The sequence below is a fragment of the Diadema setosum genome, chromosome 14 (genome assembly GCF_964275005.1).
Source record: "Diadema setosum chromosome 14, eeDiaSeto1, whole genome shotgun sequence".
Classification (NCBI taxonomy): Eukaryota; Metazoa; Echinodermata; class Echinoidea; order Diadematoida; family Diadematidae; genus Diadema; species Diadema setosum.
Window position 1 is genome coordinate 13,973,698 of NC_092698.1, and position 23,702 is coordinate 13,997,399.

Consider the following 23,702-nt stretch of genomic DNA (forward strand, 5'->3'; position numbering starts at 1 on the left):
TCCGTGGTAACAACAGCAACACCATTGAACACAGTGTCCTCAATTTAAAACTCTGCTAAGATGGCTCATTCTTCTTCAAATGAATTTGATCAAGAGCTGGTCAACGAGCTCAGAGACGTGGTTGAAAATTGCCGATGGCAACGAGTTGGGACTGCAGATGACCTGCAAAGGAGAACGTGCACAAGGTAAATTGAGTTGAGGTATACGAACACACTCACACAGGTCACAGCATTGCACAGGCACACTGCCACACCTCCTGCTACATGTTGAGGAGTGAGGTATCAACATATTATCATGATCCGGGGTAATTTAATTGTTGATATAATACTGAATAGTATATCATCTGTCCCTAGAGCATCTGTGAGTATAGGTGTCAGTACAGTCAGTACCACACAGTTCCCAGTTCAGTTTCATGCCAGAATCCCTCTCAAGCAAGACCATTTAAATTTACTGTAATTACACTCTGTACCTCCGCCAAGGGAGGAGGTTAAAATTTATTATGTTTTTGTTACCGTTGGTTTGTTGGTTTGTTTGTTTGTCCGTGTGCAAAATAACTCAAAAAAGTAGTGAACGGATTTGGATGGAACTTACAGGAAAGGTTGAGAATGACTCAAGTAACAGATGATTAAATTTTGGTAGTGATCCGAGAATTTTTGAGGAATTTATGATGGATTTTTGATATTTTGGCAGGTAGGGTCAATGAACTTGGGAGTTCAAGCTGCGCATTTTTGAGGTTTTCATACACACACTAAAGTGCGTGCTCCACTTTCTGCTAGGGCGAGGTGTGCCGCGCAGCTGAGGGTTTATGATGTAACAAAGGCTTCTAGACCTACATGTATATTGGGAAATCAGGCAATTTTTCAGCATATATACCTATGGGTGGAAATCACTGCTCTCTATATTAGGGAAGAGCCCGAATTAAAGAGCTTTTCCCCAGACGTGGAGAGGAGAAAAATATCTTTGGGAAGAGCAAGATCATCAGTGGAAAGTAGCTGCTTGGCAGAGGTCTGCACTCTCAGAGTGCTTTTCTAGTAAGTTCAAAATGCCATTGCTTGTACTTGTATAAATACAGTAAAATTTTACCAGTAGTTCTAGTAGTAATTTACATCATCTGGAACTCCGATCAAGCTCGGGATCCAGTCCGGGATTGAATCCTTTGAATGGCCCTCTATCTACAAGTCTTCAACTTACTGGGCATCATGGATCATCATATAGGTAATTCAGGTAATTCACTAGTAGCCAGTGCCCTGCCAATGCAGTGGTAGACCTGTAAATCATATTGGACAGTTCAGTTTGAAATAAAGAATATTTCAAGACACAAGAATAGAGCAACTTATATCTATCATTAATATGGGAAAGAGTTCCATATGTAACCCCCCCCCCCCCATAACCTAGGACTCCAGGGTCTGTGTTACCCTTTGAGTAGGACTGACTTCAGGACACACAGGACACACAGATCAATCATCAATGTTACCCTAACCCGAACCCGAACCCTAACCCAACCCTAAACTCTCACTAATAACCCTAACCCTAAAGCCACCTAAATTTAATCATTTTACTTAAATATTATATGTATCACTTTTTTCAGTTTTATGAGGGGTACATATGGAACTCTTGCCTTAATGGGTCATATGAATATGATCAAGAACGACAATGACAAGTCAGTGTCTTGTTCCGTTCAAAACACAAATTCCGCAATTTAGGCTTAACCTGTTGAGGATGGGCTGATTTTGCTACAACATGCATTTCCCATCTAGACACTTGCCTGAGTATACTCGGGACTCGTCTCAATGTGTTAATAGGGCTTTCTGCGCCCTCTGTGTTTCATGGTATTCCTTAGGATGACACAGCTTGGGTTCTGTGATTGTGAATCATCCCCTCTCTGGCCAATATTTTGGTTTCCTTCTCTCACAGTTTGTGCGTGGTGCTATATAAATATGCCAGTTTTCTGTATATTCTACGCCCATTCCTTTCTCTCGATGTGTTTGGCATTCTGCATGAATTTAGTATTGGAGGTCGAGGTTGGTTGCACATGAAAGGAACACAGGTAAAACACAGCTAAAGATGATTGCCTACTCTGGGACTATGCTCATACCAACATATAGTTTAATTTTACTGCCAAATTGCAAGAAAAGAGGTGCACCCCTTCTTCTTGCTAACAGTTCAGTAGAATCACTAGGTAGGCTCATATTGCTAGAGTGAAAAATAGCAGGAACCTTGGAAGCAGCTTCAACAACAGAGCTGATCCTGGGGCAGCGCCTGTCAGACTCTCACTACCAATGATTTGATTTATAAAGAGAATAGAACTTCTTCATTTCAGAAACTGTTAAGGAAGTCTCCTTTACTAAAGTGCTGTAATCAGAGGTTGTTTTTTGGTGTTTTTTAGGAGATCTGTAAAACTTGCCATTTAGTATCCGTATCAGTTTAAAGGGATCATATAGTTTTGGTTGAGACCTAATTTCAGGTTTCTAACATTTTTTGGTGAGATAATGAGAAACCTCTTATGAAATATGAAAGAGCATGTAATTCTATGAGGAATTCAACGTTTATTTGATGAAAATTGGTTTTGAAATGGCTGAGATATCCAAAAAAGAGCGATTCTGATAAAGTGTGGGACCCACACTTTATTACGATCGCTTTGTTTTACTTTGTTATTGGATGTTTCAGTCACTCCAAACCCGATTTTCATCAAATAAACTTTGAATTCCTCTTAAAATGGTATGCTCTGTACTATATCATAAGTGTTTTCTTGGTATGTCGCAAAAAGTTAAAAGCCCAAGTCTCATCTCCACCAATACTTTACCATCCCTTTAATATGGCCGCAATTCTTTTTTTTTTCCAACCATTCATGCAGGATTATGTCAGAAGATGGAGAAGACATTGTGCTGGTTCACATACCCCCTGACCATTTCTTTGCCATGGATGCAAGCTGCCCTCATGCAGGTATCCTTCCAAGGGTGTTGTGTTTCATTGAAGTAGATTCTTTTTGATTTCATGTTGACTTAGTACAAAGTGTGATTTAGTGTTTATATTCATTTGTGGAACTTGAGCAGTCATTTATGATTATTAGATATGACTTTGTGCAAAATTTGATATAGTGTTTGTATTCATTTGTTGAAGTTGAGCAGCCATTTATGATTATTAGATATGACTTTGTGCAAAATTTGATTAGTGTTTGTATTCATTTGTTGAAGTTGAGCAGCCATTATTAGATATCAGGTTTTTCTTTTGAAATTTCATTTTCATCTGTGCAAGGGCTTTACTGTTTCACTGTTTCAGCTTTCATATGTGTGTAAATCCAGGGTCCATAAAACATCTCAAATCATGTTTTAGACAGGTAGAGATGCAAAAACTTAGCAGCAAAAGATTGAAGTGAATGAATGAATGTGATTCATGGTAAATCTTGTCGGCCATTCCATGTAATGAGCGTCATTAATATTTGAAATTTGATTTCATTAAAATTGATGGGGGCTGTGCTGTGTCTGTTTTCATTTAAATTCCTGGTTCCATGAGGTGTTACAGACTATGTGTAAGTTGAGATATGTGGGAAATCAGTGTTTAGCAAAAAAAAAAAATAAATAAATAAATAAAAAATAATGACTATTATATAATGAGAGATAACAATTCCTGGTAGATGGCCTTGTGTAGCAAGTGATATTGAAGGATGACTTTGAATAGTACAATGTAATTGTTGATTTGGCATTTATACACATGTATAACATAGTGGCTAGAGCAGATTTGCATTCTGTTCTTGTAGTACTAGTACTGAAAAGAAGTCTTCCCTGAAGTAAGGTGATACTAATTGTCTTCATGAGATTTTATCAAAACCCAAGTACCAATGCTAGAATTCTGTAGAGCCATTCATAGAGATTTAAGTCCTAAAAACTGCAAGTATTTCTTCAGTTTTACAGTTTAACCATTGGCAAGGGGTATTTGGCATTTCAGATCCAAATTGGTCTCATTGTTTAAAAGGGAAGATGAATTTTTCTAGGGTATTTTATATTCCTTACATATTGGAAAAAGTAAATTACAGCTATTCATTGCATGATTTTCATATGCTCTATCTTATTGTCTGGTTTTAGGTGGTCCCCTTGATATGGGTGACATTGAGGAGATTGAAGGTCACTCCTGCTTGGTCTGTCCTTGGCATGACTATGACTTCAGACTTGACAATGGAGAATCTACTTCAGGACTTAAGGTGAGAAGATGAGACTTACCTGTACAGGCTCTTACACTATATACTGCTTTCACTGTAAGGTAATTATGTATTCAGAATAAATAAAAGTGTGGTAGGAAAATGTTAGTCTAATTCTTTTATCATCATCAGCAGCATGCTTTTTCCAAAATGTTACTTAAAAAAGGGCATATTTTCTTACGCTGTTTCTAATGGTGAAAAATAAACTTTGATTTATTTAAAGGGAAAATTTGTTATGCTATAAGCAATAGATCAGTTAGGAGCTGATATACATGTGAAACACAAACATGAGTTGTGAAGCTTGGGTATGATGGACTTCTCTGGAAGGCTGCTTTTGTACTGATATGCAGTGCTTATCAGGAAATACTTTGAATTGCATAATGGCTGTTATTTTCAATTTTTTTTTCCCAATAATGTCGTTGGTTACTCATGAGAACATTTCTGAAGTCAGTCAGGCTTTTTTACCTCGACAATCAACTATCACTCCTAAATTAGGTATACTATAACCTCTGCTATGTTGGCAAGTAAATGCTTAGTCATCTAACAGATCTAAGCCAGTTATTCTAGAATGAGACCATCATTTGCAATGATAATTTGACTATCTTGCATCACAGATGAATGCTATAACTTTTGATTGAAGTGTACATGGTGCTTTTTATTTTGTAGGTAATATTCATCTGTGATCAATTTATAGTCAGTTACTGATGGCAGATCATTCTGACTTATCGTTTATAAGTATGTGTGAAGCAAATATATGTCAGCTTTCAGCCATTCATTTCATCGGGATGTAAAGATGCTCTCTGCTTATTGTGTGTTCTGGATTTTCCATTTCCTGTGTCCACAGCAACCAGTTTATGAGGTCAAGGTGGTTGAAGGATCTGTGTTTGTTTACACCAGATCTGAGTTGATAGTTCCAAGAAGTGATGCAATGGTCGATGACTGCAGGGATTCATTATCTGTCGGTAATATCCTGAAGTGACTTATGTGGTACTTCATATCTATAAAGCTGAACAGTCAAGACCTTGGACAAATAATTGTTACTTTGACACATTTATAGTGACTTGTATTAGACATTTAGGAGGTTAACCATATGCACTTGAAATACAACAGATGAAAGGTAGTTGAGATATAGGAAGTGTAATGGAAGTGTAAAGTAAAGTTGTCAGTCATATTCTTTAGGTATTTTAATGTAGAATTTGTATAAGAGGGCATTGTATAGGGGGCACAATGTTTCTACACAAATGCTGAAATACAACCAAGCCATGATATAGTGGGCAGGGAGTGTAAATTTTTGGTAAATTCAAATGTGTATGAAATGCCCATTATATTTGTCATTGATGAATGATGTGAAGACATGGTCTGGTATTTTGTCAACTGAAGAGTGTATAAGTGATTGTGTATGTAATGTATTGCTCATTTCATAGACTTGTGTCAGCATTTGCTCTATGTTTTAATGTAAGATGCTTTGTATCTTAAGCAGGGATTGGATAAGACAACCACCACCAAAAAAGGGGAAAAAACAAAAACAACCCAAAGAAAGAAACATAGTTTGATCTTATTAAAGGTTTGTATCCCTCAACTAGAATCCCCCCCCCCCCCCTGCCAAGATAGGGGATAAATTTCAGCTCATACTACTTTAAACTGTGCATTGAGCTTAGGGGATTAAGAGTAGAATTTGATCTTCCTGTCATTGCAATTAGAAACATGCAGAGTCTTTCACTTGCCTCAATGCATAGGAAATCACATACTTCTTTTTCAGTCTCCCTGAATCAAGTGCTGTTGTATTCACACCACAAAATTGTCATTTTCAGCCACAGTGACCCCAGATTTGCTTCTTATCCAACCCCCAGTACCACATATTATAATGAGTTCCTGCACCTTGTATCGTGTTGTTTTGTTGTCTTTATAAGTTGTTTGTTTTGTATTGTTTGTTCCTCAGGAGTACCAGGAGACAAGGCACCAGACACAAGGCTTGTATCTGAAGAAGCATTAGACCATGGGAGCCTATGTGAGTGGGCTGTAAGGATCCTCCAAGAGGCAGATCCAATGAAGAAGGTGATTTTCCAACAAAAAGATTCAGATTCTGTCCGTCATCCACTACTGAATTTTCTGCAGTCCAATGAAACTTAAGATGACTACCTGTTTTAATACAGCAGAAATTCAAGCCTTACATTTTATATTACAAGCTTGGAGATCATGTAATATGCTGTATCATATGGTATAGCAAGATTATTATATAAATGTCCTTTGGTGTCTTTTTTTTTTTTTTTTTTTTTTTTTGGTAGATATCATATCCAAATCATGAGCCAATTGGGGATTATGCAATAATGAAGCAATGCACATGTATGTTTCTTAGAAATGTTTAATGATTCACCAGCATACTATTACACTGAATAGGTAGCTAGTTTCAGGTGAATTGGGCTGTCTTAGTGGTAGAATTGCCTGAAAGCAACAGTTCATCTTCACTGCACTGTTTTGTCCAATGAAATTCAGGTGCAAATCACAAGAGATGTACAGCAGAAGTGGCTGGGAGGAGAAATCAGCGATGTTGGCGAGTGCACACCACCCTCTCAGCCATCTCGGGATGAAAAGCTGCAAATCCTACAACCAGGCAAGATCAAGAGAGGGAGAGGAGGAACACTGGTGAGTATGCCATCTTTTATCACCCACATGCCGTAAAACCAGAAACATTTGTGGCTTGAAACTTTCGCAAATTGGTGCCAATGGTCTTTTTCATGACATGATTGGATGAACCTTTCACAAATTGCATCTGGCATTCAATGCAGTGTATTGTCAGACTACCAAACCAAGTTTGTGAATGAGCGATGCACAGGAGCACAGATATTTGCATTAGCTTTAGTCTCTCTCTCTCTCTCTCTCTCTCTCTCTCTCTTTTTTTGTTCCTGCATGGAAACTTTGTAAAGTATGAAATGTCTGGAGGATATCATTATAAATATGTGGGTTATGAGCTCTCCAGACATAGTAACTAGGAGTTCCATACTTTGTCAAAGCAAAATAGTTTGTAAAACAGTACAATAAAAAGTGCTCTGTGTATAATATATTGTGTTTGTGTCAGATGTCAAACTTCTCAGATGGAATATCGGGGTAAAACTTTCGACTTGTAAGTTCTAGATTTTGACTGCTATCATTGAAGTTTGATTTCTTTTTTTTTTTTTCATTATTCCAAGTGGTATTAGTGTATTTATTATTGTTATCATCATCATCATCATCATCATTATTACCAATATAATGAAGATTTACATGCTACTGTATGCATCTTATTTTTAGCAAGTCTAATTTCTCACAAAAATCGGGGGCTTTTCAACAATTTTTCGAATGGTTATGTGGAATACAGTATTATTGCGCGTCTACTGTGTACTGCATACCAGTATGTGTGTGCTGTGTGCGTCGCATTCATGTCATGATCAGAGTCAATATTTTTGCATGTTCTGAAATTTGCAAAGTAGCACTTGATTTGCACAATTCACAAAGATAACAAGCCTGCGAAATATATGACATGTATTCCTACGTATTTCAAAATCTTTATGCATGTATTGAACATTAGGACATGCTAGTTTGATCTCATTGTTACAATGCAATATTGGTACATGCACTTTTATTGCACTCATACAACAAATAACTTGTTTCACAGTGCTTTACAAAATGATATCAAACTTACATTAAAGGAGTAGGAAAAATAATAGATGAAAAGTACAAAATGTACGTAATTGATTCATCAATTATTGAAAAGAAAAGTCTTTAAAGACTTTTGGAAAACTGCCATAGACGGTGATTCCCGGATACTCTGGGGGAGCTGATTCCATAGGCGTGGAGCGGTAGCCAAGGATTTGTCTCCTGTATAAGTAAGAATCCTATGGGATAGATAGCAGGATTTGGTCTTTATTGCCAGACTGCATACTGGTACCTTGTCTCTCCAATGTCTTCAGAACGTGTAAGGTTTTGACTGCCAATTTTATACCATTTTTGTTACCTCAAAGACCTTTCTCTCTTATTTCATCTTCAAACTGTCAGCAAAGCAGGATAGCCGTTCTGCACTCACTAGCCAACATTGAACAGTGGGCCATTGACCTGGCGTGGGACATTGTGGCGAGATTTTCTACCTTCGTCCTTGGTGATGGATCCAGACTTCCTCGGGAATTCTTCACAGACTTTATCAGGGTGGCGGAAGAAGAGGCCAAGGTACTTGTGCTCATGAAACACTGTTGGATTTCCTATCATGGTATATTGTAGCAGTTTATTTCTGCGCTGGCTATGTACTAACCACAACAGTAATTTGTACATGTCATCACATTTGTAGAAACTGGAGTTTAGTGAATGTGTGTGTCTCTGATTAATTGACACCAAGTCTCCAAATGCTCAATGAGACTAAGTTAAAAATTGCTTTAATGATGCTGTTTAGTTATTTCTCTACAGCTGTTTATGAGTTTCAAGATACACTGTATGTTCCCCCCCCCCAAAAAAAAACAAAAAACAAAAAAAAAAAACACAATGGGACCCTCTGCAACGATAATTTTAAAAATAGTGAATTATTTCAAATACAATTTCAGGGTATGAAACTATAACTCATTACCCACATCGTACAGACAACCCCATCTGATTTACTTCAGCGGTCAAAGAGAAATGAGGATCTTTGTAGTGCATGTCAGGAACCCCTTCCCTCCAAGTTCTGTCCATTGTGTTTACACATTGATATTCAGGTCCAAGAGCATCCAAGTGCTGAACTTGGAAGAAACAGACCAATGACATGCTTTACTATGATCCACATGTCTCTGTGACCACTTAACCAAAGTGAAGAATGGGGTTCTTCACAAAATATTGTTAAGATGATATATTTTTAGACCCTGAAATAGCATTCAGACAGTTCAATCATATTGAAAGTTATCGATGTAGAAATCTGATTGTTGTTGTTGTTGTTGTTGTTTTTTTTTTTATATACCGTATATTTCCATCAGGAATAGTGTGTATTTGAGGCAAGTCACTAAAAGCGCATACAGTTACGAAGAGAAATGACACGACTTCACGTTTCACTAAAAGTGGTACTGGCAAGCAGACCATGTTCAGAGTTCAGGAATATCAATGAACTCAGGTGTTGAGGTATTTGCCCCCAAAATAATTGTGATGAAGATGAATATTCTTGCCTTTGAACTCTGAGACATATTCTTTGTCAATATTAAATGACATAAAGGCAATTTAACTTTCTTGTCAGCATTATACCATCCTGAGTGAGAGATTACAAGCCCTTGGAAGTCATTTTGGAGCCCTGCCAGTTCACAATGGTAAGTTTGTTTGTTTGTTTGTTTGTTGTTTCTGCGATTTCATTACTATGTGCTCTCTGCTTAGTAGCTTGTTGATGAAGCTGAAATGGACATTCCAGGGTTATTTCATTCCCTCAGATTTACCAAAACTGATACAAGTAACAAATTTTGATATTTGTTCTTCGTGTTTATGTGAAGTAAGTTGTAATGTTATAATTGTGATTAGGTGACATATTTTGATAAAGCATGGGGATACCCAAGATATTGGATATTTTCTCCGCAGAAGATACCTTTGCAAACATATTGTAGCATATTGTTCCTTAAATACGTTGTGCAGAGAGCGTAATGAAATGTTCAGTCCAAAGAAATAGTGAAGTACTTTTGCATGTCTTGATTGATATCAAAGTCACTAAAAAGACCCCTATTTACAGTGCCAATAGGCAACCATTGTAGATTAAGTAAGTTGTATCTTGGGAAATAAAAGAACTAAAACTTTTTCTATTCCTTTTTTTAAACATTGACTTGTGCCTGTATTTCACCACTTTATAGAAAATATTCATGCATTCTTAGCGTGGTAGAATGAGCCTTAATAGAAGAATAGATTCAGACTAGAATAAGTAGCTTAATATTTCTGATAAGTGTCCTTAAAAGGAGAATATGCTCTAAAAAGACTGATTTATATGAAAGTTGATTCAAATCCAACCTTGATGTTTTTGTTCAACTTGCAGGGCTTTGGCAGTCTGCAAGTGAGACTAATGATGATCTACTCGCCCGGCTGGCTGTAGTACACATGGTGCATGAAGCAAGGTAAATCAACAAAGTTGCAAAATATAGTTCATTCCAGTCCTTATCATGTTCAACGATCAATAATGTTTTGACTTGTTTAAACACTTAGTAGTATTGTCAAAGCATCAGTGATACTGAAAAGAGCTTCTCTGTGCTCATAGTAACTGTTAGAATTGTCACCTTTTGAGATAAGCAAGTTCTACTGAGTAAACTATTATGTTGACTCCATGCATGAGATTTGCATTGATATTTCCCTGTGTGCATAATGTCTAATCCATTTAGGCTTCTCGCTGATCCGTGTTTGTAATAGTCTTGATAGTCTTGACTACTGACTGATGTGGCATCCAAATGTGTGCAGGGAAATCTTCGGATGAAAGGCTAAAATGTAACAGTCATTTCATGGGCTAGAGTGTATTCACTCTATCAGTTTATATTGCCACAGATTGTTCTTATTCTTCTCCGCTTTGCTTGAAGATGTTTAAAAAACAACAAAAGTGTGTGCAAAATCAATGCTAATAATAAATTTTGGTGAAACAGTAAGTCAACACTGTACCATCAGTGTTCAAAAGACTAAACAAAATGAGAGAGGAACACCCCAATTTAGGTATGTTCTGTACACACAGGCAAAGACATTTGAAAGATGTAGCAATCAGGAAGATTGATCATGATAGCGCTTAATGAGAATAAACAAATGCAGAAACGTAATTAGTCTGTCAGTTTTCCTCTTCCAGTTTTATACCGGACAACTCATGTTTGGTGACAGAAAGACACAAGTTCATTTTTTTGCAAGGATGCCAGGAAAGACTCTGTCCTCTAGTTTGTTTGCCAATTTATTTGTTCGTTCGTTCGTTCGTTCGTTCGCTCGTTCGTTCGCTCGTTCGTTCGTTCATTCATTTGTTCATTCATTCATTCATTCATTCACTCATTCATTATTCTTTAACCAGGGTAGCCCCATCAGTAGTTTATACAATGTTATTCGTGGGGGTCCTGCAACAGAATAACAAAATGCAACAATCAATTCAGAATACACAAAGTAACAACTCAAGAATATTCTGCTTTAGATAGCAATATAACATATAGCAAAGCTGTGTGTAATGTGCAAAATACATTTGTTTGTTTTTTGTAAAACTTGCAGGGGTCTAGATGTCCATCCTAAGACCCAAGAGCGCTTTGCACGTCAGGGAGACAGGGAGTCTGTTGACATCCTGGAAGTTATCTACACTGATGAGATCACACACGTTGCTGCTGGGTTGAAGTGGTTTACCTACGTGTGCAGGCACAGTAACCCTCCCATCGACTGCATCCCTAAGTTCCATGAATTGGTTCGAGCTCACTTCAGGTGGGTGTCATGTTAACCATGAACTGCATTTTGATAATGCCACAATCTGTACTTGATTTTGGCAATGTGTGCTGGAACTGTTTAAAATAGTGTAGCGAGTGTTGCAATATTCAGCATGTAAATGCAGAGATATGTTTCTCAGTTCCCTATTACATGTCAGACAGTTGCTATTTACCAGTTTGGCATTTATGTTGCATTTTTTTTCTGTTCCTGAATGCAAAGACATGGCTGCACTTTATAATGGAGGAGGGGGTGTTGTGCATGTATCTTTTGTTTGTATTTCTTCATTCAATATAACTAAATGCTTTGTCACTTTGTAATTAGTTTTCTTTGTCTTCTTTGTCCTTTGTTTGGAGGAAGAGGATGAAATTTCACTCCCATTCATTCTGTTTTGAAAGCCATTCCAGATGGAAATAGTATTGCTCTTATTACCATTACTATTAAGAATTTTACTACTTCTAATAATTATGATGATGACAACAGTAATGTCATTGCTGCGAGCAGCGTTAATGACATGAAAATTTGATAATCGTTATTGTAGAATTGAAAGGCATTGTATGTAGTGTTCATGTTTGTGACTACCAGTAATCATTCATTGCTGCCATATCACTGTCTTTCTTTGCAGAGGCCACCTCAAACCGCCGTTCAATGAGAAAGGGCGTGAAACTGCCGGCATGACCAGAGAGGTAAAGACTAGCATTTTCTTACCCTGTGTGGTCAATAATTGGCAGATATATTCACAATTGAATGAGTGATGTATTTTAGAGGAATCTGTCATTGAAAATCACTGACTTAATTACTTTTGCTTACTTGGGATATGTAGCACTGCAGTTGTGATTGCAATGCACCATTCTCTAAGTATTTGCCACTCCACATGAGTATAATCAGCCAGCCACAACAAGAGTTTACTTATGATTGTCACAGATAGCAAAAAGTTGCATTCTTTATTCATGAATAATCACTCAGTCAATGTACAGTATGCTTACTTGCTGTGGAGGGTACATACAGAATATCTTATCTGGAGGGTTTGAAATACTACTGAGGTGGATTACAAGTCTCAAGTTTCAGGAAGGAACATTTATGAATATTCTGCCCACTATCATGCAATTATCTTCTCTGCTGAGACCTCAGAATACTCTCACATCACTGTCTTATTAGATTTGTAAGTCTGTCAAGAAGCAGCACCAGTATATAACCAGTTTACACCATTGAATACCTGTTATGTTGTCATGAATTTTTATGTATACATACCAACTTGCATACTCACATACATGTGTACCTGTGTGCACACATACTGTACAGTGATATGCAATAAATATGAATTAATAATTATATGAGGCACGTAGCATTTGAATGATATATTGAGGGGAGTATTTCTTTTGTTACGTTATTGTTTTTTTTTTGGGGGGGGGTTGTGGTAGACATTTGTCTAATATTGATGGTTTTCATTTTGATCTCTTCCATCTTCATTTACAGTGGTATCTGCCTCTGGTTAAATCAAGAACTGACAGTAATACCATGACTTGATGATGAACAGGCCAGTTTTCACTTTCTCGCATAAATTAGAATCCTCGTGGACTTGCCTGCCTTCAGTACATTGTATAGCACATTTAGGAAGAGACGTCATGATGAAAATCTACACTGGACATGTGCAATATTAGTGCTGTAGTAAAATGTGGTCAGCAGACTTTTCTTGTGGTCATGACATCTGTGCGTGATGATAGAGGATGTATCCAGGCACTATCTTATGTAAGATATTTGAGTCTGTTTGACAGGTTTTTGGTGAGAAAATGGACATCCGGCATAGTCTCAGCAGCTCATCCTTTTCTTGACAAAATGGATGCATTGTGCCAGTACTTGTCAGTGATTTGGAGATGTGCATATATCATACCAGGGGCGTATCCAGGAATTTCATAAAGGGGAGGCGCCGTAACAAAATTAGAAGGAGGGAGGGCGCATGCCCCCCACCATTTTTTCTTTTTATTTCTTTTGTTTCAACAAAAAGAATAAAGGGGGGCACACGCCCGGTGCGCCCCCACCTGGATCAACCACTGCATACAGTGGATTCCCGTTATAACAAAGTCCTCGGGACTGGCAGTTTTCTTTCCTTATATTGAAATTTTGTTATAGCCAAACAAATAAACAATGAAAAAAGCAAAGAGAGGATAATGTTGCGGCCTGAATTTTTATTTCATTGTAACCGGAATTTTGTTGTAACTGTGTTCGTTACAATGGGAGTACACTGTATTTCCCAGAGGAACCATCCCATTCCTGCAATGTGTCAGAGAAACTCCATTGTCGTGAACCAGTGTTTATTATTATATCCCTCACAAATCATTTCTTGTTCTTGATTTGTCAAGTGCAATGAAAGTGACAAACCATATTTCCACTATGAATATCCTGATTCAACTATTTCCCTGTCGAAATCATTAAAAAAAATGTACATCCTGCTGCCAAGGGAATATTTGCCGAGGACATGTGCACCATCCTTGTCACAAGTACGTATTTTAGTGTATGAGACATCACAGGGATATAAAGCAAATATACCAAGCCATTTTTGGAGGTTCTTCTTAAACTATATGCCTTCAGTGACTTCAATAACACTATTTTCTTTGGAGCCGTACCCCTCAGAAAATTGTGCTATTGAAGTCACCTCATGCACATAGTTTTAACCAGAACCTCTTATGCCTGGTATATGCATTATGTTTAGACTTCAATTGAGTCAGTCCTGCTTGTGATGAATCTGTCATGATCAGGTCCAGTGCTAGCCATAAAAAAAAAGAAAAAAAGAATCACTCTCACTTATCAAAGTTATTAGTATCCTTCCTGTACGTCATGGTCTCAGGGACTTCCTTTAACAGGAAAATTGGCAGGTGTCTGTCTTCAGCAAGATCTACATGAGTACAGTGTAAAGGGAAACCCTTTTTGTGTGTGTGTGTGTTGAGGTGGACAGTAATAAAAAGAGTATAGTCAAGTATACAAAACAGATTCAGTCATATTGCACAAAGTACAAGGAAGTTATGGAATTTGAATTTCAGTGTTTTCATAAACTTGATGTTGTTAACAGTTACATATGTGAAGGCAATGTCATTGTTACACAACTCTTCTTTTACTGTTTTAAAATTTTTTACCAGTGAATAATATTAAATAATTCTTTTAATCCACTGGCCCTTGTAGAAATACTATGTCTCCTTTGACAAGTCATTATTGCTAAGTTGTTGCAGCTTACCATATACCTGTGCAATCTGATGATTTTCCACTATGGTGTACTTGAGTATATAAGTATATATTAAAGATAGGCTTTATTGAGCAAAGAAGATTTCCTGATACTGCTTGATGTTACTTTGCATGAGTTTGCTGCCAAACCGCAGAAAAAAAAGTGTTAAACTTTAAAAGAAAAAGAAATTAATCAGACAGGAATGGTTATGACAGGATTTGTTTTGTTTTATGCTTAGTACCTCTTGACTGAGTTATGAGTTTTGTGTGGTTCAGTACTTTACTAGTAGGCCTATGCTACAAACCTCTGGTTCCTGACTATAGGTCAGTAATAGTCATACTTTACATTCAGATGTTTCTGTTAATGTTCTTGCTTTAGGTTTGAGTGTTGTAATTACTTTAATGTTTATTGTGTCATGCATTGTAACACATTTCACATATTTATTCCATTTCAAGAGAAGAGAAGTGAAAGGACTGTCAAATTTTGTTCAGTTATTTTTAGTGTTTTTACTCACTGTCATTTTGACTTATTAGTTAGAGTTGCTTCACATAAAGCTTCTCTCCAGTCTCTACTCAATGCATCTCACAGTGCATAGGATGAAGTCTTATATCACTTTGATGTAGCCTTGCAAGGTAGGCTTTGAAATGATGTTACATATTGATCTTTTTTTTTTAAGGAAAAATAAAAAGTATGTTGCATGCAGAGTTCAAGACAATGTAATGCACCCCAGAAATGTATGTGCTTGTCATCATCTTTTTTTGGTTACTGTAGTATAGTGCATGAGGGTCTAGACTCTGAAAGAAGAGGTCATTGGTTCAAATCTTGCTCAATGTATACATACTTGAAAAACAGGGTTTAGCCACTGCGTCCCTCTTGAACCAGGAGTGTATGGTTACATGGAAATGCCATGGATAGTAATGGTGGGGTCCTCCGGTAGAAAAGGAATGATTTTGAAGCTGCCACTTGTACTTGCACAACACCACTGCCATAAATATGGATGAATGCAAATCTTATTGAACTGTGATAAGCATTCATGCTGTTTTGGTTGACATTAATCCTGCATTAGTGAAGGGGGCAGACAGAAATATTTTCACCAGCATATAAATTGGCCTTTGATTAAAGTTATTTAGTTTTTGAGGGTGTGAAGTTACTCACATTTATTGTGTGCAAGCATTTGGAAAAAAAAAAAGGGGGGGGGGAATGAAATAAAGCAACATAAATAAGATGAAACAGTACTGCTGAATTTTGTAGAAAGTCAGTTACATTCTTATTACCAATATTGGGCACTTGATAGCATGTGTATGAATCAATTTATGAGTTAATGAATTCTGACTGCCTTACTGAATAATGGATGTTTATTTATGTCTATAGCGAAACTTGTCAACATGTTGCTAAAAAAAAAGAAAAAAAATGACACAAGAATCCATTAATTTAAGCAGATACACAGTATTAGTTGGTATAAAGGATAAGAACCATCACTAGCTGTCTGGAGAAAGCTTGGTAGTCTAGCAGATGCAATGCCTGTCAGGTCATCAGGAAATTGTTGGTTCGAGTCCAACCTGAGTATGTATGCCCATGATTTTATCATGACTACTGCTAAAACACTGAGTAATCGGTGCTTATTTACATCAGTGTAGAGCAGTTTGCCAATCAATTGCAATAAAGACAGCTAAATGCCAGAATTCTTTAATTTGAACATCCTTGATTTGTTGTAAGATATACATTGTAGCTCAGTTATACCTGTAGTCAGTGTATGATTGGTAAACAGAGATGCCAATGTGTGGTGTGTGTGTTTTTTTTTTTTTTTTTTTTTTTTGGGGGGGGGCTGTATTTTGTACTGTTTTGTATTATATTGTACTATTCATGTCTCTTGCAGGAAAGGTGAAAATGTCTTTTGTTGTTGTAAAAACCAAAAACAAACAAACAAACAAAAAAACACACACACACACACACATACAAGATGATCGTTTAGGCCTTCAGAATATTCTGCAATGCTATTTACGAGGTTGGCATACCTGGGCCATGTTGCATTAAAGTTCAGATCAAACGTAAGTCAGAAAATCAAACATAGATCTCTGAATACTCAGTTCTGATTGGCTGATACCTGACTTGTGTTTGATTTTTTGACTTATGTTTGATTGCACCTTCTTTTTTATGCAACAGGGCCCTGGTATACAACAGGCCCTGATAACATAACTTGTAGTTGGTGCTTGCTCTGTCTTGTAGCTTTGCATTCTAAACCCCTGTGTGTGCAGTGAGCACATTTATGTGCGAGATCCCATCAAATAGAATAGCAATTTCCATCAAGTATCCCAGGTATTCTTTTTTTGTTGGGGGGATGTTGGTTTATATTGAAACATCTTCCATCTCACAGTGTGTGTGTTTTTGGGTTTTTTTTTTTTAAATCCTCGATATAGACCGGGATTTGACCACAGCCAGAAAACAATTTTTGTTTTGGTTCATTTTTTTAACTTTCCTGCAAATATGGTTCAGATCCTCTCCTGGTTTTCTGTTTTATATTGTTTTGTTTGTTTGTTTGCTTGTTTGTTTGTTTGTTTTTTACATAAATTTCCTGATAAACGAATAAACAAACAAAAAACACCGGCTTAGACAGGAGTGTCTAACCTCCCCTTCGTGGCGGAGATGTGAACTGCACAGCATCTGTTGTAGGAGACTGTATGCATTGATCACTCAAAGTATTGTATCTTCGTGTTAGGATTATAACCACTTAAGCGCTTCACTGATTGAATCTACATGTACTACCATGCGTCTCCTTTTTTTAATGATGAAATGAAAATGGAAACATGATATATAGTGTATAGTGTGGTTTTTACAAGGATGTCAAGGATGAGGTTGGGGCTGTCTAATAAATGATGGCGTTGATGTATCTAAGTTTCGTTTCCATCAAAATTTGGATGAGCAACATCAATTATCAAGAATGACAATGACAGTAATGTCACTATTGTACTGCTTGGGGATAGCTCTGATAGTACTGTATCTCTTTCAAATTCAAAAAGAGCACCTACACAGTGCTTTCCCACATTATCTTTCTGTTTTTGCTTTTGTCTTGTTTTTTTTCAGTGCAAGAGCAGACTGATTCCTTAAACAACATCATGATTAATCGATTTCTCGGGCGAGGCTGCGTTCGTAAGGATTTAGACTCATTGCAAACGTCTTAGGATTGAACCGCTAATTCCTTCATCGAATCCACTCACTACATTGCCGGTTGCCCTACTGGTCGCCAGGTGAGAGCTGTTTGCAAACAGAATCAATCATGTTTGATTTACCGGCTAAGGTGGCCCCACAAGACTGCCATTATATCTTGCCATGAAGCTAATATAGTGGAGGATTTCACTATTTACCGCGTCATACCCGTAATACCGACGCTTTCACAAATGAGATGGGTTGTGTACATTTGGGCTTTATTGCGACGAAGATGCTTGCAGCGACATGTTCATTTACAAAAACTATCGTGAAAGAAGCCTGAGAAACAAATAGAGAGAGAGAGAGAGAGAGGGAGAGAGAGATTTTGGAAAGAAAGAACAGAGTAAATAGATGTGTGTGTGTGTGTGTGAGAGAAAGAGATGGAGCGAACGAAATAAAGAATAGGAACAAAACTTTTTCACGTTGGATTTTCAGTACATCGAGTCACAAGGCGAGATTTTAGTACGCCTGATTTGTACCATTCTAAACCACATCAGCAATAGACTGACACCATGTAATTTCATGTCTTCTCAAGAATAGACACCACTATAATAAGATTCAGCTTGAAACGGACGCACGGCACGGATATGACTTCCGATTATAATTAGTCAAGAAGTGTGGCTTGCGATCTGAATGTTGTGCATCTGATGCTGATATAATCTACTCGACACTGCTCCATGTTGCCATGTCAAGATGGTCTTGATCTCCATGTGATTGGACCTGATCTTACCAAGGAAGTTAGCACCTCTAGAGCGCGGGCAACCTCATGAAACCAACATCCTAGATTAGGTGTAGCTGCCGACTTTAGACATGATAACCTTGGAAAATCCCATGTGCAGTTTGTGAACATCCTGAGAAACATGTAAAAAAAAACATCGTCTACAGTGTAGACTTTGGAGTTTGTTTGTTCCTCGATAACAATAACTACCATCGCTACAAAAAGAAGACGTTCTGTGGGCAAAACAGATGCTGACTTACGGAAGGATTTGGCAAATGAATGTTGCCTAAGGCGAAACGTCTCGTGCGTGCTTGTAAGATATGCATCTTGCAAAGGGAGGCTTTAATCGGTGGGCAAGATGTGTGTTATTAACAGTGCCAACGGATTATTTATCTCACTCATGGAGCGCGAGAATACTAAGAGGGAAGAAAGAAGAGGAAGAAGATGAAGGATATTGTCCATGGCTCCGATAAAAAACCCAACAACAACAACAATGTTAGCGCAGATGAAGGATTTGAGTTTGTGACTTTAAATTTATCACTGTATGGGATCTCGAAACGGATAAGATGGCAGGAGCTTCGACGGATGTGGAACTTCGGAAATAACGCCGACCGTTATCCGTGATTCATGCAGTGAGAATATCTGAATAGTCATCTAATTGGGTGCAACTTGGATCGTGATGTAGGACTTTGTATTTTAATTTGGATGGACTGATAAGATCTTTCAATAGAGCATCAAAAGACACAATGTCCAATCGGAGAGGGATGCCTTGAATTGTGGAAAGGTAATCCAGGACGCACTTACATGTTTGGGGGCACGTAATCAACCCCCTCCCAATCATAATCTTCATTTGCCACGAGTTTCACACTTTGGACTTCAGCATTTCTGATACCATGACAGAGTTGGTTTAGACTTCGTGTCAGAGTGGCGTGGGGCAGTCCCATGTAGAATATTTACATTTGTTCAAACAATTCTAGAGAAGGACTGCTGTACCAGCGAAACATCCGAATCATGCGATCAAACGGTTGTGTAAAGCGGTTTTTTCACATCCTTAGGAGTTCAGGTTACCTGTTCAAAATTTCGGTATGGAGACATCCAGTGATATACTTCATATACTTCTGCGATATATGAGCAAATGATAATGTGAGGGGAGAAATTCTGCTTGTACCAAATGTGAGAATTATGTTATTTCTTCCGAGCATTGGCATTTTGCTTATATACAAGCTCATGGACATGCTGCGGAAATGTGATCAGAACTGTGGACAATCAGATATGGTGTAAGTTGTTCTGATTCCGATATTTTGCTCAAGGCATATCATCTGCCGTGCATGGGGCCTGCCACGAGCTGTGGTTTTAAACCAAAATAATAACTACATTTCCACCAGCGTGCTAATCATGGCTCGTTTGAACGGTTGTAACAATGGTGACTTCAACAAAATGAACTCGATAATGGTAAAAACACGACGATTGTCAATGGACGACGGCAGCGGGAGTGCCAGTCTCGGCAAAAAGACTAAACGGGTCCGTTTCCTTGACAATTCCCTCGCTCAAGAATTGATCAAGAGAGAGAAGCTTCGTCTCCAAGACAAGGTGATAGCCCTAAGAAAGAAATATAATTTTTCAGCGAAGGATGAAGATGAATCGGACTGTGATAAGGGAAACGAGTCAAACCTTGACGTTGAAATTCTACCTCTCGCGGTTGTGGAGAGAGAACGGTCTAAGTCATGTTCCAACGTTCCTAGTGTGAATCGCGAAGCGAAGAGGCCCAGGAGTGAGAAATCGAGACCAGGGCGTTCCGGAAGTCTCAGTCGGATTGAAGAACTTGCCTTGCCACGCGGACGGGCTAAGTCGCAACTTTCTGCACACAGAAGCGCAATAGTCACTCTTTCGCCGGAACACCTTCGCCTCACCATTCCGCAACGGACACCGCGGAGCACGACTCAGTTGAAGGAGCTGACCGACGATGAAATGGACTACCTTTTGCAGCCGAAATCCCTTCAAGAGTTTCACTCAATGAGTAGCATGATAATGGAATCTTCGCGCTCATCAAGTCGGCTCAGTGGACGCTCTACTCCACGTAATGGTCGTCAGGGAAATGGCCGTCCGCAGTCGTCAACAAGAACAATATCCAGGCCAAACACCGGCCATAAGTCCAGAGGGGTGATCCCAGCAGCAACAGAAATCAAAGTATCTCAAGTATCCATCGGAAAAGCTGTGTATAAACCATCATTCAAAGTTGCAGCAACAGGAATAATATCGATGAATAATGGCAAGAACCCCAAGCCACCGGAAGAATCTTCCGCGTCGAAAGCGTGGACAAACGCTATGGGTGTACAATCGCCAAACCCACTGACCGGTCGTTATCATCTGCCGGGCGGACGCGTACTCCGATTACGACCGCGAAGACCAGCCTGGCAGGCGAAAGACCGCTCTGATCAAAGTCATCATGCGAGTCTCCGTCGAACAGACCAGGCTGGCACGAGCGATGGGGACGCAGAGAGCCATGGAGGTAAAGGTGATATGTCCAGCTCAGGTACTGGTGTCGACAAGCAAGCTAACAGGAATTACCCGTGGAAAACCGAGGCAAAGGCTATTGACCTTTCCCTGCTTTCCAAGGACCTGACAAAATGTCACTACCTTAGGCAAAGAGGCGAACATGACACAATTAATGTTGCTGAAATCTTCAAGAAATAACGCATATAATGATTAGATCTATTCTATATACTTTCCAAAGGCAAATTTGACTATATATGTTAAGCATCGAAGGGTTCTTGAGCTTTTGATTAAAGAAGCAAAACGATGCAGGGAGTAGGAGTAGTCGTTGATTTTATAAAGCAGTAATGATGGTGGTGATAAATGTGATTGTATCAAGGAAAAATGATATAGATTATCATACTGGTCATGGTAAAAGCAATAACGGATGCACACGGTCTTGATAATAGTAATGATATGGTCTTATTTATCCAGGGTAGACTTTTCCTTGTATACTGCTGCCTTAGGACCGTTTTATTGTTATTACACTACAACGTTGCATGGGGCCCATTTATACACCTGGCTAGAAAGCTGAAAAATCACGCATCTTCTTCACTGTGCTCCCTCTGTAGATGATGACGATGATTATTATGAAGGGCCTACTAGCATTGTAATGAAACTGCTAATAGCCACAATATCTACAATAATGATAAACAATAGATTACTATGACTGATAATTACACCGTCCGGGCAATTTTCAGTCGATTTCACGTAGGATGAGAAAATAAGTATAATGATAACGTAATATCTTACAAAATGCTGTAACATCTCAGTGGCGGATCCAGGAATTCCGTAAAGGGGAGAGGGGCGCAAAAATATTTCTGGTTCCACTTCCGGGTTTTAATCAGTTGACAAGAAGAAAAAAAAAAAGGTCGCCGTGCAATTTTTCCTCACTTACGGTCTTAAAAAAAAAATAAATAAATAAAAAATAAAAAATCAAAGAGGGGCTTACGTGCCCCTTGCGGTTTATTTCTTTTTATTTCTTTTATTTTCCACAAAATCAAAGGGGGCCGGTGCGCCCCCCCCCCAACCCGCCACTGCATCTGCACGCGTGAAATTTATAAAGCGCACGAAATGCCGATTGGACTCATCATGGTGATTTCCATGGACACACAATAGATGTTTGCAAACATGGTTCTACGGAGAGATCTACTCTGTAGGTCAGGTTTAGTTTATTTTGATATTTTGAGTTTTTGCATTGTTTTCCGTTACCCCTGAGGAAGCAATTAATGTTTATAAGCAAGTAACCGCGGTATACCGAAGATCCCCACGATCGAAGCATCAGGCAATGAGGATAACCTTAATCTATAGGGGCACAACCGCCGAGTCATGAGACTCGAATCCGGGACCTTGTGATTGATGGTCCGTAGTCTTATCCACTGAGTCACAACATCTCATCAAAGAATTTTTGTCGAGCCAACCGGAGGTGCGGGGAGGCTAAAGGGATCGCCTGCGGCGTCTGTCCGTAACGCTACAAAAACTTGAATAACTCTCCACTGAGGACTTTGATTGCTATCAAACTTGGAGGGAAGAGTGGTTATACAACGTTACACATTTTACCAAGCATGAAGGTCATCTCAAGGTCAAAGGTCATAGGCAGGGGTCAATGAACTTTAGGGCCCAATGTTAAGTTTCTACGGCGCGTTTCGATTATGGCTCATTAACTTTAGATGTATGTATCAGTTTGTTACCAAACTTGGATGGTAGATGTCCCTTAAGGAGTTGAAGGTACCACAAGGTCAAAGGTCACAGACAGGGGTCAACGAACTTTTAAGGGCCCAATGCTAAGTTTTTACGGTGCGTTTCGATTAATATGGCTCATAACTTTTGATGTAAATGTCCGTTTGTGACCAAACTTGGCTGGTAAATGTCCCTTGGGGAATTGAAGGTCACCTCAAGGTCAAAGGTCATAGGCGGGGTCAATGAACTTCCAGGATTTAGAAAAACATTAATTTCTTCTATGCGAATGGGCGAGACACATTCTGGCACTTACCTTGTTTAGCAATGTGTAATATAGGGGTTAAGGCAAGGCTGTAAAGTGATATCTGAGACACTTACACACAAAACACACACACATACACACAAACCACTCATAGTGATTATCATTTTAATGAATTTATGGGATCGATTTACTGTCAGTGATGTTAGTATGGTTCAACACTACATTAAGATCATACAGGCGAGAGATTTATGCAAAGGACCTACATAATAAATTATAAAGATAGTTGTTCGCCAGGAGCGGAACAAAGATGTAATGATGTCTTGAGCACTCTTTGTACTGTGCCATTTTTTTAGTAAGACCAGAAGGTTCATGCTTTTTCGGCGGTTTGATTCACAATAACATCTCTATTGCATCATGGACCTGATTGCATCAAGGAATAATCCAATGTGTATAAGAGAGGTCATTGCTAAAGCAGCTCTGAAACATGATGATT

The 23,702-nt window shown here is 38.4% G+C and overlaps 1 protein-coding gene across 1 annotated transcript; it reads left to right on the plus strand.

Moving 5' to 3' along the window:
- The first annotated feature begins 60 nt into the window (after nucleotides 1–60).
- LOC140238026 (uncharacterized protein HI_0077-like) lies at nucleotides 61–13,412 on the plus strand. The gene is made up of 12 exons (XM_072317953.1): nucleotides 61–185; nucleotides 2,855–2,943; nucleotides 4,083–4,198; nucleotides 5,040–5,157; nucleotides 6,135–6,250; nucleotides 6,689–6,838; nucleotides 8,228–8,395; nucleotides 9,423–9,492; nucleotides 10,200–10,278; nucleotides 11,393–11,596; nucleotides 12,222–12,282; nucleotides 13,073–13,412. Exons 1-12 carry the CDS (start codon nucleotides 61–63, stop codon nucleotides 13,121–13,123), a joined length of 1,347 nt encoding a protein of 448 aa, XP_072174054.1. The 3' UTR covers nucleotides 13,124–13,412.
- Nucleotides 13,413–23,702: the final 10,290 nt, after the last annotated feature.

Excerpts from the sequence above, each read along its gene's own strand:
- LOC140238026 (XM_072317953.1), top strand. The coding sequence starts at position 61 with ATGGCTCATTCTTCTTCAAATGAATTTGATCAAGAGCTGGTCAACGAG. Across the intron at positions 186-2,854 it reads CAAAGGAGAACGTGCACAAG|GATTATGTCAGAAGATGGAG; the intron begins GTAAATTGAGTT and ends CCATTCATGCAG. Across the intron at positions 5,158-6,134 it reads CAGGGATTCATTATCTGTCG|GAGTACCAGGAGACAAGGCA; the intron begins GTAATATCCTGA and ends TTTGTTCCTCAG.